The following is a 14,508-nucleotide window of genomic DNA, read 5'->3' on the forward strand; positions in this document are numbered from 1 at the left end:
ACTCCATCATATACACAAAAAATACTATAACATGAAATCTGGTTGGAATGTTATCAGTAGAAACCATTATAAACATACCAGTTTAGCAATAAGGAAGTAATGATGATTCTTTTTTCTAATTAAACATTATACAAAAGTCCAGTTTGACAGCTACTAAACAGCCAAGTGTATTGCAACACTGTGGGTATTTCAAATATTTGGAGAAGCACGTTTCTACTCCAAGTGTATTAAAAGTGATAATAGCAATGCAGAGAGATTTTGTTATTTGGCATGGGCTAACTGGAACTGTTCTGTCACTGAAATATTTTGAATTTATGAAGGTCTTTAGTATGCAAACATGAGAGTTAAATATACAGATGTTTCAGGGGACTGAAAAATATGTTTCGTGTTTTTTAATCTCTCTTCCTTGCTGCAATTAGGAGGAGACTGGGGAGTATTCTGCTCATCCTAGTTTGCTGAGATGGCAAAACATGAACACTTCAAGACCTGCTTACCTTAAAATTGAGCAAGCCCACTGCAGTTTCCACAAAAGGGATAAAATTCATTGGTTCTACAAGTGTTCGGCCTTTTAGGTGATGTGAGAATTTGTCTGAAAACTAAAACTTGACAGAATGAGCTATCAGAGAGAAAAGAGAGAGGAAAAAAAAACCCACAAGAACAGCCTACATGTATATATAACACATTAAATTTTCACCTGCCTGTAACAACAACCCTCCCCACCTTAAAATCTTGTAATTAAAAAAAATGAAACCGGTTTTTAACAAGGCCTGCAATTTGAAAGTGCAGCATTCCCATACATTTCTAAGTTCGGAGGCTGGTTTGCAAAAAAAAAATCCAGGCTTAGCACCTCTCACCCTGGCTTAGTGAAATGCAAATCTGCGGGCCCTGGAAAACAATGAAGTGCTGCTGTACCTGAGGTCCGGTTTTGTTTCAGGTCCAGCACTGCCATCACTGGAAGTGCTCCCCAGCCTTCTAAGTGGCATCCGTATTATTCATTACGGCACCGTTACCCTTTTGTTCAATAGGCTTTTCTTCATAATTTTTTAGCTTACCTAGGAAGGCCTTAAAAAGGAAGTTTAATTCTTTGAAGACCAAAGCTTGCCAATTTTTTCCATGAGACCAGTTCACAGCTAGCTCTGAGCTGCCAGTGGGGTAGCCCAAATTCCAAAATCTATCATCTGGAAACATACAAAAGCTCTTGCACAGATTTTTCCCCTTTCAAAAGGGAAAAAAAAAAAAAAAGGAAAAAAAAAAGGGGGGGAAAAAACCCTCAGCCCTATATTGTAAATCTATTATGTCTGTCCAGATCGCGCAATTTGTGCAGAGATAAACATAACGCAGGTGTGGCAAAAATATGTTAGTAAATAAAGACAAAAATAACATATGCATATATTTTAAATTTAAGGAATATTCTACTATTAATGGATATCAAAGGAAAGGGAATTTTAATCATCTCTCCATTCAGTCTCAGTTGGGTAAATCATATCTAAGAGATTTGCATAAATATAAACCATCAAAGACTTTTCATCTTCAAAGGGGGTTTCAAGACCCTATAAGCTTTGTACTGTAATCATCGCAGGTCACAACCCTGCAGGAATAAGGCTGCTATGGCAACATAAAAAACTAATGCTTAAGGCTTAGCATAATATTCTGACTAATAGAAAGGAAACTCATTTTAAAAGCTGGCAGCCTATTTACCAGAAGCTGGATTAGAGGTGTTATTTCCCCTTTTAGCTTCCCCCCACCGCCCCTCCCCAAAAGAAGGAAAATCTAATCACCCAGATCTTGAAAAAAAGCTTTCCAGCAATTTGCAGTAACTTTACAATTAGGCCAAAATAAATCACAGCTTCCTTCTGCCCTTCCCAACCCCGCTATGCATCGTCACCATGGCCCTCTCTGTAACTTTTCTTTGGAGAAGAGAATTCCACCCAAAAATGCGCAAGGAGGGAAAAAAAAAATCAATGCATTTCACATTTGTGAGGATACAGTATGGCAGCTACTACAGTGACAGAAAACAGTAAACTTCATGCAGACGATGGGCTAATAAAATGGCATCAGCATATATTCTTGAGACTCCTATCTGTTTTTTATTTTTTAAGTGAAAAAAAAAGTAAGAAGTGCTACTGTGTTTGTATTTGAGATGCAAGTTAAAGCTCTTCTTTTAATTTAAAATATTCTAAAAGTCACACTCCTGGGATTTTTTTCTATCTTTTGTTTTGAAGGTAAACAAACAACAAAAAAGCACATTTAATTAAATATTGTCTCCCTTCCTCTCCCTTTAAAAAAAAATGCAATGAGCACCAATACAAAAGGTAACGAGTGGAGAAGTTTCAATTAATTTATTTTTTTTTCAAAGGAGACGATTAAATGTTTCCGGCCCGCTAAAGTGTTCATTTCAGGGAGAAAAGGGAAAAAAAAAAAAAAACAACCAAAAAAAAAGAAGGCGGAGGGAAAAAAAACCCACAAAGCTTGGGGAGGGGATGAAGTAGCAAGGCCTCAGCAATTCTTTCAATTCCAGTGCACACCCAATAGTGTGTCGGGAAGAATGCACACTGGTCGGGATTTGTGGGAGAATTGTCCCGCCACAAAGGAGGGAGAGTTACGCTTGTTATAGTCCAATAAGCCATGCCAGTCAAACAAGTACCCACACCAGGGACAAAAGGAAAGCAAGAGATTCTCACACAAAAGAAAACAAGTAAGCCCATCTTTTAGTTGTGCATCAGCCTCCAGGTTTTTTGCTGCACATAAATAAAAATGAAGGGGGGGGATTGCGGGGTGGGGTGGGGGGAAATAAACAGCTTCTGGGAGGCTGAAAAATCACGCCGGGGTGAATTTTGGGAGGATTGGGGTAAAGAAGGCAGCCGCGTTAAGCAGAGCGCTCTCTTTGTGTGCAAAGGTTGGGCAAAGTGAGAGGGGAGTACAAGGTGGGCGGCGAGGCAGAAGTTTTTGGGGCTGGCTTGTTTCCCGCAAAGGAAATCAAAGTTGGCGAGAGGGAAGGTGGAAGGGGACGAGGGGACAAAGAGCCCCCCGCATCCCACCTCCCCGCAAAACCTGCGTGATGGCAGCCAGGGCCCTGCCATTTTGGAAGCATGAATATTCATTACTGACAAGTTACGTCTAACACTTACACGGCTGTAAACCCTGAGAGGTATATTCTGGTTAATTTAATTAAATGTTGGTGGAAGGGGACGGTGTCCTTTGCATTGCGAGCGGTTGAGGCCGAAGGGGCAGAGCCACGGAACGGACGGGGCTCGTCACGTTCCCAACGTGTTTGCTCAGTTGTGTGCTCACGCCCGATCTTGAGGGTTTGATCAAGGTTAGATGCTGAGATTAAAATAGATCCTAATGCGTCTGCCTGCCTTTCATCACAGCTTGCATGCGTGCTAGTTGCTCGGCTAGCGGTTTGCAAAAATATAGAAGTGAATAATTATGTATTATTCCCTTACTGCTACGTTACACAAATAATGGTATATCTAAACAAACATCCCTCTTTTCTTGACGATTAAAACAATTATAGCATCATTAGGCCTATTTCAAAGTTTTCTTAAGTAATTTGACATGCCAACCATTTACATTTCAGGTTTTTATTGGCTGAAAAGTCAGTCGTGAAACACAAACACACCTGTCAGCAATTAAAAAGGAAGAAATAGAGAACTGTTCAGGAAATAATATCTGTGCTAATTAAAAACACTAGTTAAAAGCTTCCTGTTTGTTCCTCCAGTTGCCCCAAGGAGTGACCTTCCCCCCAACTCATTTTTTCATATGTCGCTAACATGGTTTCCACAACTCCTGCTTACAATACATGTAACTAAGGGTTATGGACAGAAACACTAGTTTTGTTTGTTAGGATAGTTAGAGAAGAGTCAGATATTCTATTTTTTATAAAATATTCTGACATCAATATTGGTTCTTTGCTGACTGTGGGAGAAATAAATCTGTCTTCTTTATAAATGCGAGGTGTTCCATGTATGGTTTTTGTATAGCACATCTTACACACACTTAAATGGATGCATTTCACAATTACCTTAGCCAAGCAACAACACAATATGGTATTTGCAGCCCTCCTCATAACTCAGAGTCATTCATCTCTATGCTTGTGTGAACTTGGCCCAACAGCTTCAGTCAAAAGCTACTGTGCTCTTGGTACTCACCCATCTTATTTCTTCAACATTTTCAACCTTTGGCAGCATCATGCTTGAAGGAAGGGTCTTGGACTGCAGAAGCACCTCTAGATCTTCTTCTGCAAGACCACTGGACACAGAGTTTATCCTCACACACTTTTCGGCATGGCCAAGGTCAACCTCTTCAAGGGTTTTCACAACTGTCAGTCTTGCTTCTCTCTGCGATGTATATGTGTATAAAGGCACAAGAAAAGGAAAAGAAAGCTTATTTTCTATTGACAGAAAAGTGCGCCGAGCAGAAAACTTGTTGAAATGATGTGGGGAAAAAGCTAGACAGCCAGTATACTGGTGTCCCCAAAATGTCTGTCATCCTTAGACATTTATTGAAGCAGTCATCACCAGCACCTCGCAATTTTACCTTCTTAATTTCTTTATAACAGGGAAATAAAATGCTCAGGTTGTATGTCCAAGTATTTCCACATCAGCACTTGTAGAAAACATTACTTTTGTGTCCACTATTACTGAACATGTCTAACAAACACAATTATTTATACTAATCACATGTTGCACTAAACAGCTGCACTCACAGAAATGGGATGTTAATACATTTGCATAAAACAATTAATTTTTGTAATTCATCTCTATATTGCCCGTGTTATAATAAAACAGCATCAATGTCACTAGCACAGATGTACGTCTACTTCTCTGGTTTTGCTATATCAGTTTTCCTTTTCTCCATGTATCCAAAGTGTATTAAAGCCCATAGTACAGTTCACAACTCACATAAGAAAACAATGCCAAAGCAACTTGTAGATTTTTCATGAGCCAAGTAAAAGCTATAGGGCCAGCACAAAATAAATCTCCAAGGACACATTCTTCCAACGGCTGTTCGCTAATTTTTGTGAATGTAAATTTACAAATCTGTTTACTATTTGATTTGTATGAAGAATACTTCCATGCTTTTCTGAAATGAAACACTTTTCTTGGCCTGGAGAAGAAGAGGGGAGGGGCAATGAGGGTGCTGGGCTCCCCGTTCCTGCCAACTGCAGTTTCAACCCCACATTCCTACCACTCGCCAACAGCCCCTAACAAATTTGCATTGTCAAAATGCACACTTATCAAAAGTAATTTCATTTGTGAAGAGTTTTTATGGGGCTAATAAAACTTTAAAGCTCCTGACTCATGGGGAGGTTCAGGAACAACTTTTAACAATACGCAGTCGCTGAATAGAGATGCTTTTCAAGAAAACAGGCAAACTCAAGGGGGAAAAAAAAAAAAAGGAATCATCAAAGTTAATATCGAGGGTAATACCAATCAGGGAGACGGCACATGACAGTAGATTTAAACCAGACGGATGCAAATCTCTGCTGGCGAGAGGGGCAAAGGCGGTTTCCCAATGTGGTCTGAGTTAAACAGTGCGAGGGAACAGTAGCTTACAGTTGTCAGCTCCCATCAGAACAGGGGCTCCCAGGCCAGCTTGCGACAGCCCTGCAGCGTACTGATTTACAGGGCTGGGACCCCCCGATAATTAGGCTAAGTTTGGAGTAAAAAAGCAACTGATGGCTCTAACCGGTTAAAAGGAAAGGAATAATGAAGCAGAAAGTTAATGAAACCTGAAGCAAGCAGCCTTGGGCTTGGGGCTACGAGCCGTGCTCCTCCGGAGGCTGGGAGCATATGCCCCGTAATCGGCCAGACGGGAACGCGGCGCATGTGTCTGCACCCCTGCACCGCCATCGAGGGGCACGTTTGGAGGTAATCTCTGGAAAATACGAGCTGAAAATGTTCGAACTGCTGTGAATGGGCTCTGACTGGGGCCATTAGGAAAGCCACACAAAGATGCATGCAGTTTACTACAAACACGTCCAGCTGGAAGACAGCTCCGGCGCACAGCCGTCTGAAATAGTCCTTCCGAACTAGGTAAACCGAACCATATGATGCCATTACTGGGTGATACAAATCCCTTCTCCAGCTGGGGGGTAATGGGTTTCTAGGGCTGGGCCGAAAGCTTCTGGATATGATGCAGAAGGGTAGCTTAAAAGCATGCTCCGAAACAATTTATGCTTTTACTTAAAGTCAGATTATCACCGTTTCAGTATATAGTGATCCAATTTGCAAAAGAAAGATCTCCCCAAATTATCCACTAAGGCACCATCCAGTTCCAACTGAAGGCACATATCTAGCAAATTTACAGCTAAATTTGTTACGATTTTTTTCAGATTGCAATAATGAGCAGTAGACAGTCTCATTAGCGATTTTTCTGCTCAGGCTGCAAACTCCCTTCCCAAAAAAGACAGATCGTGTCTTTCTAGGTATATTTCCATACAAAACACTTATTAACAGGCTGTTGCTGTTATCAATTTACATAAACTAAATGTGCAGCCCTCTGGTACGTATCCCAAAAATAACCAACAACTTCACTGAATTCATACCAACCAACAAACATGGGGAGGGGGTTGTTGTTTTTTCCCATATTTTAATAGAAAATATGTTGCTATGTTAGTTAACACACCCATGCCATCTGTTGGGTTGAGAATTGATGCATTTTCTTAGAACCACTACGTTTATATCTGTCTGCCTAGATACCCCAGGAATGGAAATGTTTCCTTTCCATGATAAAATACTTCTACTCACTATAGTTTCTACATCAGGATTTAATTTACATTTTTAATTGCAGGACAAACTGAGAGGACCTGGTAGTCAAAGTCAGGGCTTGTGAGGGGTTTGACTCAGTGCCCACCCTTCCTACAACAGAGAAATTCCCAGTGATGTTAGTGGGGTATATCAAGTTCCCTACACAGCTTCCAATAAAACATTTCATGGGTAAATAAAAAATGTACTAAAATCTCTGACTAAATGTTCTAAAAACATGGAGAAAAGGGAGAGCCCTTTCTGACTCATTATGCAGTGAAATGTAGGTACTATTCCTAGAGTGGGATCCACACAAAAGCTAAAATTTTAAGCCAGGTAAACTACTTCAACACCATAATAGCAAAGAAAAGAGTAGTCCTTGATACAATAATTTCTTTATAGCAGTAGATGCAAGAATAAACATGTTTTCCAACCACTATGCGAAGTCCCTACCAAGAATGGTCCAACTAGAATTTTTAAAGAATGGTGAAAGAAATTATTTACCCTGTTCTTCACATAAGAACTACAACATTGGGTAACACTCCGTCATGAACGAATAGCTAATAAAGAAATAAATCTGATTGGTAAGTAAACAATTCTATCCCCAGGTAGCTTGGGATGGTGGTATCCCCATTGGGTCCCACATGGGCTGGGTTCTTTATCAAACTGAACAACAGAGAAAGACAACAGTGGTAAACAGTGATATTATTAAAATATGCTGAATTTGCAATGCATGCTGGAAAACCCACTGGGGAAAAAAAACATTGGCTAGGGTGGCTACTTTTGCATCCCTTCTGTTTGACTCAGAGGAGGACACGGGAAGATGTTCATTACCACGCGCAGCTACGCCAACTGGAGAAGATAAAGGTTTCAGTGACGCAGCATCGCTGACAAATCCACCGCCACCCAGACATGGAAATTAAAGACGGGAATATGCAAGTTGCCGGCTCAATTGGCACCCATTAAACCTAATAACTAACCATCCTCACGAGTTCCGAGCTCTGAATTATCAAATCTGTAAAGAAAACAACATCCGTCCACTTTTACACTCCAGTGGAAGAGGTGGTCCCTCGCGGCAGGGCTGCGCAGTCTCGCCATCTGGAGAATAAATCGAGTGTGAAGTACAGTATAGTTTGGGACCAAGCTCCGTGGCGGCAGCCCAGCAGTTAGTTCATTAGTCCCAAACTTGCGGGGATTAGTGTGGTATCAGCTCTACTGTCGGATGGGATCAGGCAGGCAGAGCGCGAGACTCGGGGAAGGGGGTGGCAGCGAAGAAGGAGCCCCTCGGGCTTATTTATAAAAACTACACAGTACAACTGCACCTAAATAGGTGCCTCTGGTAACTGTATTATCATAGCCTCCTGCCAGCTGAATCACTATCCTTCTTTCTTTTATTTTTTTTTTCTTGTCAAGACAGAGAAATTTCTGCTTCAAAACAGAAGGAATGCCATAAAGCTGGAAGCTCAGCCACCCACTCACCCTGGACACAGTGATAATACAGCAATAATGAAGGAAAGATGGTCAGATTAAAAGAATTTTGGGGAATGCAACAGCAGATGGAAAAATGACATTTTCTTCTTTCTTTTCAAAGTGGTACAATATCCTACAAACCAGCTTTCCAGTGCTGTGATTTCTAGACCTTCCTGACTTTGGGGACAAAATCTGTTTTGCTTTATCTTTACCGCCTAGTCTGACCCCGTGCCCCCCCGCCCATTTTTTTTCCTCAAGACCTTTGGGTCTTAGTGTAAATACAGTGCATATACTTAAAGGTATGTTTATGTATGCATCTCATCCTGTTAACATCTTTTGTTAATAATACTTCATATGGAAATGTAAATATATGATGCGCTAAAATGGCAGGCCAGAATCTACCATCCTCATTGCCATAATCAGTTTGCATGTTTCAAATGGCAGAGGAAAAATTAATTACTATAATCACAATTCAAGTTATTTTTTGTGACAGGTCTGACATGGTAAAAACATACAATTACGTGTTAATGTTACTTCCCTGGAGCAATTTGTTTACAGGACTTGACATTCCTGAATCTTTTGTCACTTATATTAGTGCATAGCCTATGAATGCATCTCTCAGATAAGATTCTACAAAAGCGCACATATATTATATACCCCCAGCATTTTTGGGGTAAAACTGAATTTCTGCAGAGGGAAAGCCTGACATTTTTTACATGCTTTGTCTCTGCCAGTGAAGTGATATCATACAAATGATACCTCATTTAGTTTCAAATTCACAAATGGGATTGGCAAGAGAAAAGACGAATTACATTTAAGGAAACAAAGAGAACTGTAACAGCAGAGCAGAGTGTTTCTGAGAACAGGAGGTGCCTGGTTCATGAGACTTGCCTTCTACCTTACATGCATCAGGTACTTGTGAGAATAAATCTTTGAATGGCAAATACTTATTTCTAGTTCATCTTGTTAGGCTGAAAAACTGCTGTAAAATATGCATACATCACAAAACCTCCAGGAAACTGTTATTAAATAATTTATTTTAGTTACCTTGGAGTAGATAATCAGTTGAGTAGTTTCGAAGACTTAGGAAGTTTTAAAACATGCTTTCTTTTGCTTCAACAGGGAACACACCAAACCCACCATGTAATCCTAAAGGAAAGGAGGGACAGGAGCGGGGAGGAGAAGGAGGGACAATAAGGTCCCCATCGTGCATGTCGGTGTTTCTCCTCTGCAGTTCAGGCAAACACACATTTTAGAGCACTGCAAGATTCTGATTTTCCCGCTACTCTCTCATGAAATTGTTGGATTCTTCCACTAATAATTATTTGGTCTATCCAAGCCTTTTCTTTTTTTATACCAACCTTTCCACTTTTCTGAGAGAGATTCTTCATGCCATAATGAGTCATCCAACTCTGTGCATCTCTAGCATCTGCTGCTTTTCTCCCTGCTCTGCTAATTGTCTTTACATGCAGTACATGGTCTAGCAACACTTAAATGAAACAAACATTGGTGGCCAGCATTACGAACTAAGCTACAATTTAATTATGCTCTCCTGAGGAACCTTAATTTCTTTGCCCATTTTCCTAGAAGTTTTATTTAATGTCTAGGAATGCGTTAGTACACCTATCAACAATATTTACCCTGTATTTTTAAAGGACAAGGTCTCTTAAAGCTGTTTATGAATAGCTGGGAGCTGCTTGCTGCCATGTAAGCTTAGCAAGCCTCTCCCTCCTTCTACCAACATGGATCCTGAAGATATTAGGTGGGGTTTATCCAGTCTCATCAGAGTTGGACAATTTCCACATATGATGATTGGGTGATGGTCTGGCTTGATATGCTGTGAATGTGGTTAACCAGAGAAGAAGAACCTGAGGTCCACTCAGCTGGCAGTCCAGGACCCAGGGCTCATGAATCCCCACAAAGCTTCATAGGTGCTCAGCTATGTAAGCACGACGTTTCTGCTGAGACGAGGTAGCCGAGGATGTGTATATTAGTGCAGGAGTAAGACATTTTCACAAGTTGTGTTTAAGATATTTTTCTGACTTGCATGTATCTCAGAGAAATTTAAATAGAGGCCAGTAGGCTTCTAGAATGAATTGGCACATGTAATATGAGGACTTAGCAAAAATATCTCTGTAGCAAAAATAATACAGCATGGGGGGGCTGTGTGGGTATACATAAACACAGAGACAGGCTTATACCTTAAAACTGTGTACAGAAACATTTCAAAATGTTTTTTTTAATGACAGTACTATATACAACAGCTTCAATAAAAGAAAATTTTGTTCATGTACGTAGGCAGCTATTCTTCTGTCTGCCAACTTTTATAAACACTTACAAAAGAGATATAAACAACCTTTCAATTAAGACAAATCAAGCTAACACTAATTTAAGCTGGCTGCAAGATGTAGTCTCTTTACTTTCCCTGGCTTTCTGAGGATGCTTTTGGTTTTGTGACAGATTAGCATCACAAATGAAAATTCTTTAGAAGCATTAGTGTTAATTAGTTTTCCTGGACAGTCCGAGTGAGCTGCTGCACGATGGAGTGAGACCACAAAACATTAAATCTGATGTATCAATTAAAAAAAACCAAAAAGGCTGTACATTTCTTTCATCCAACACATGAACTTAACTGTATGTTATGGACATTTTTTATTTAAAAATCTTCTAGTTTAAGGTGTATTTTCTTGGCAAAATGTAATAAATTTTTATGGAAAATGTGTACATCTAGGCATCCAGTTTTATTTTTTAAAATGTATCTTTTTATTAATGCTGATAATGAAATACATTGCTGTTGGTCAAAAGTACATCTGCTTTAGTGAATTATCAGTTCAGCAGCTGATTTCAGGTGTGGTGATTCTAAGTGAGACATGTCTTGTACATTTTGAAGAGTGGCAAATGACTAGCATCAGAAGCATTGTTTAGTTACTGCCTCAATTATTTAATAAATTATTTGAAAAAAATCATTAAAGCCAAACAAGGTAAAAGTTAAACAGCGTGGAAACTTAAAGGCAAGCTAAAGGAGGCAAATAGAAGTTTATCAGAAGGAATGCAACTGGCCAGATGCTTGTGCCTGCTTGTACTGAAGGAGCCAACATTTGCCCCCCAAAGCTGCTCAGAAGCCCCCAGGAATGCAGAAGGCAGTAAGAAAAATCAGGTCAGCTGTGCCATGGTTTCCTTCATCCTTCCTCTCTCCTGGAAGAACTTTTCCCAGTCTGCCCACAGTCTCAGCAAAACTAGAGGTTTGAAAGAGAAAACTTGGAACAACTGTGCATGTCCTTTTGTATTGCGCATATACCGATTAACAGCTCTTATCTCGTTTTTCATAAAGTCCTTTATCTGCATTAGTTAATTAGCAAATTAATATTTTGTAATGTGATCAAAATCCCACAAAATTCCCCAAGTCCAAGTGCTTACAGGTTATGCCCACAGTAAAATTGTGCTTGTGCTAACAAGTTCTCATCGCATCCTTTTCAACTTATATTTTAAAGTTAAGTGGTGTCACCTTGTAGATGCATATGTTTCCATGCAATGGGTTTGGCTCAGGATTTATGACACCCGCTGGTCACTCAGATGTCATATGCTGAGCAAGACATCCCCAGGAAGTCCTCCCACCAGGTGGGTTCTTGTGTTGTCTAGAGAGACTTAAACCTTCTCATCTCATGGGCAGCTTTTTAAAGCAGAGATTTTCTCAGCCAGTCCCATGGTCCCTTGTGAGATCAAGTCATTTGTCTCAGTTTCTGTTTATGGACCCTCTGAGAAAATCTACACCATCAGATAACTTAGCTCCCAACTTCACCTGATGTTCTTGGACCTCACCTGCCCACAAGGCACAATGGCTCATTTACATCCAGACTCTCCTTTGAGGGAGTGAATCACTATTTCCTCCAAACCAAAACAACAGTGTGGTTTTAGAGATAGGTCTCTGCACGTGTTGCACCCGAAGTGAAGTATGGGCAGAACAGCACCACATTCAGCTGCCTCCCCAATGCTCAGTCCTGTGATGCTGATCCAGCAAGGCTTGTGTACCCTCAAACACTCAAATGTGACATTTTGAAATGCCCCAGGGTGTGCAACACATAGCTGAGGGTTAAAAACCCCCACATTGATATGGCACACTCCTCGTATTCATAGACCCATAGAATCACAGAATCATAGAATACTAGGTTGGAAGGGACCACAAGGACCATCTGGTCCTACCTAGTATTATTGGAGAAAAACCACCCAGAAAAACAATTGCGCTGTACCTCCATCAAAGCCCCACTGTGTGTCATGGGGAGACCCAGACCCACGTGCTACGTATCCATCACTCCAGCTTGCTCTAGAGGTTTGTCCCTATGCAATGTGGACATAAGCCCCTCTGCCGCACTAGGCGAGGGCACCAGGGATCTCTCCTTGGGTCAGATGCATTTAGCACTGTAGGAGTAGCCTATAACTGCAGTAATTACTTCCATAGGAGAATAATGTTAGGAGAGTATGAAAATAATTTTAGATCTTCTTCAGTTTATATGCTTGAAAGAAGTAGATGCCAGGAGCACTGAATAGATAGCTCTCCACCGGGACAGGCGATACAGGAATGTTTGATCTAACAACCTTTGCACTAAATTGACACAACTCTTGCCTTCCTGCAAAGCAAACTTGTTTTACACATGTATTTCTCCGCCAGTGCTTACGTTAACACAGACCCACCTCACTGCGCTAGATTTTGCTAGAAATCCTTCTTCTTTCTCTAACAGAAAGGCTACCTTGTGATAAGAGATCCCACTTGGATTGGTGCCTCAGGTGAGTCAAGGATCCCAAATATCCCACACCACTCCAATGCAGGTTTTAGCACCTCCTGTGGGCAACATTTTCTCAGATGCTGCTAATGACGAGCCAAAGCCCATCACAGCTACCTTTTCCCTCTTGGCAGAGCCCCCAAAGGATGGGCAGCAGTACAAAAGCAACTGCACCCCCTTTTATCCACCCCCACACCCTCGAGGTGGGAGAGGGGAAACAGCACCAGAATGCCACATCCCCCCTGTCCCCGCATCGGCTGTGACTCGCTGAGGGAGAGACTGAGATCTCATATAAAATAACATCAACTCTATGACTCACGTACTCATGGCAAGGAGCGAGGACTTTTTAGGAATTACTTCACTTGTTTTCTGTTGTCTAAACCAAATCTGACAATGTGAATTTTTCCCTGCCTAGACCTATGATCAGTGTTAAAGGAACTGAGATTTTTCTCTAGTTTGAAAGTGGGACCTGAAGACGTGGTTATTTTCTAGGGCAAATCTTCCCTATGTCAATCCCATGGTTGTAGTATGGTATTTGTACATCACTGACAGATGTATCATACTGGTAAATACCATACACGTCTTTATAGACACATAGAGAAGAAAACTTAATTGTTTATTGGTGTTCTTCAGAACCTTTTCAAGTTCCTCAGTTAGATATTGCTGATTGCAGTGGAACAAATTACTGGACCTTGTGGCATTTCTTTCCCTAAGTTTTTCTTCAACTGTATTTTTTTCTGGATGAAATAAACTATTTTTAATGCTAGACTGACTGAGAAGGTGCTCCTCAGTGGGGCTTCTGGAATATCTGTAAAGTTTAAAGTAAGATTGGTGCATATTCTCCAAAAAAAGGATAAGATAAATCAACATATGCTTATTTCTGCAAGATACAAGCAGTTCCTACCCTCTTCTGCTTATTCCCACTCCATGCCCCATTTTTTAGTCCATGCAAGCATTTCCAGTGCAGCTGTTTCTCCAGCCAAGATGCAAACTGGATCACTGAATCAATGACATTTGAAAACTCAGGTTTATTTTATTTCTGAGTGGAAGAGTAGAATTTTTTTTACTCAGACCATTTCAGCAGTCCTGTTTACAGCATGGCCATACAAACAATCGCATCAGTGCAAGCAAGGGGGTTGCTACGGATGACAACAAGCAGCCAGGAAGGGCCACATGGAAAGAGGAACTTCCTGAGATGGTTTGGGGTTTTTTTTTCCACCAGAGCCGAGCAGCTAAGCACCCATAATTTCACTCATTTTGTGCTAATGAGGAGAGTAGCAGGTAGGATTTAAGCAAGTGCTTGCATCCCAAACCAGCCATCACTATGAGCCCAAATTCTTACATCTGTATGTACTTGCCCATAGCGTTACCTCAGCATAGCTGACCAGGCCATCTGGAAGCAGAGCACCACATTAAATCATTGATTACTCAACTAATACAGCTTTTGCCTTCACTTAGGTTGCTCCCTTCATAACATTTTTCCAGGCCTGAAAGTATGGGCTCCTTCACCT

General features: G+C 40.8%; 1 protein-coding gene across 4 annotated transcripts in view; it reads right to left on the reverse strand.

The window, feature by feature from the left end:
• CLYBL (citramalyl-CoA lyase) overlaps positions 1 to 14,508 on the reverse strand; it is a 181,343-nt gene that overhangs the window by 27,308 nt on the left and 139,527 nt on the right. For all 4 annotated transcript variants that reach the window (XM_082052018.1, XM_082052019.1, XM_082052017.1 and 1 more), the window contains exons 3-4: positions 4,152 to 4,340; positions 495 to 596 (exon numbers count right to left, since the gene is read on the reverse strand). In XM_082052018.1, coding sequence (XP_081908144.1) covers positions 495 to 596; positions 4,152 to 4,340 — 291 coding nt within the window. The remainder of the gene's footprint in view (positions 1 to 494; positions 597 to 4,151; positions 4,341 to 14,508) is intronic.

The sequence above is a fragment of the Streptopelia decaocto genome, assembly GCF_964273445.1.
Source record: "Streptopelia decaocto genome assembly, chromosome: 1".
In the NCBI taxonomy this organism is placed as follows: Eukaryota; Metazoa; Chordata; class Aves; order Columbiformes; family Columbidae; genus Streptopelia; species Streptopelia decaocto.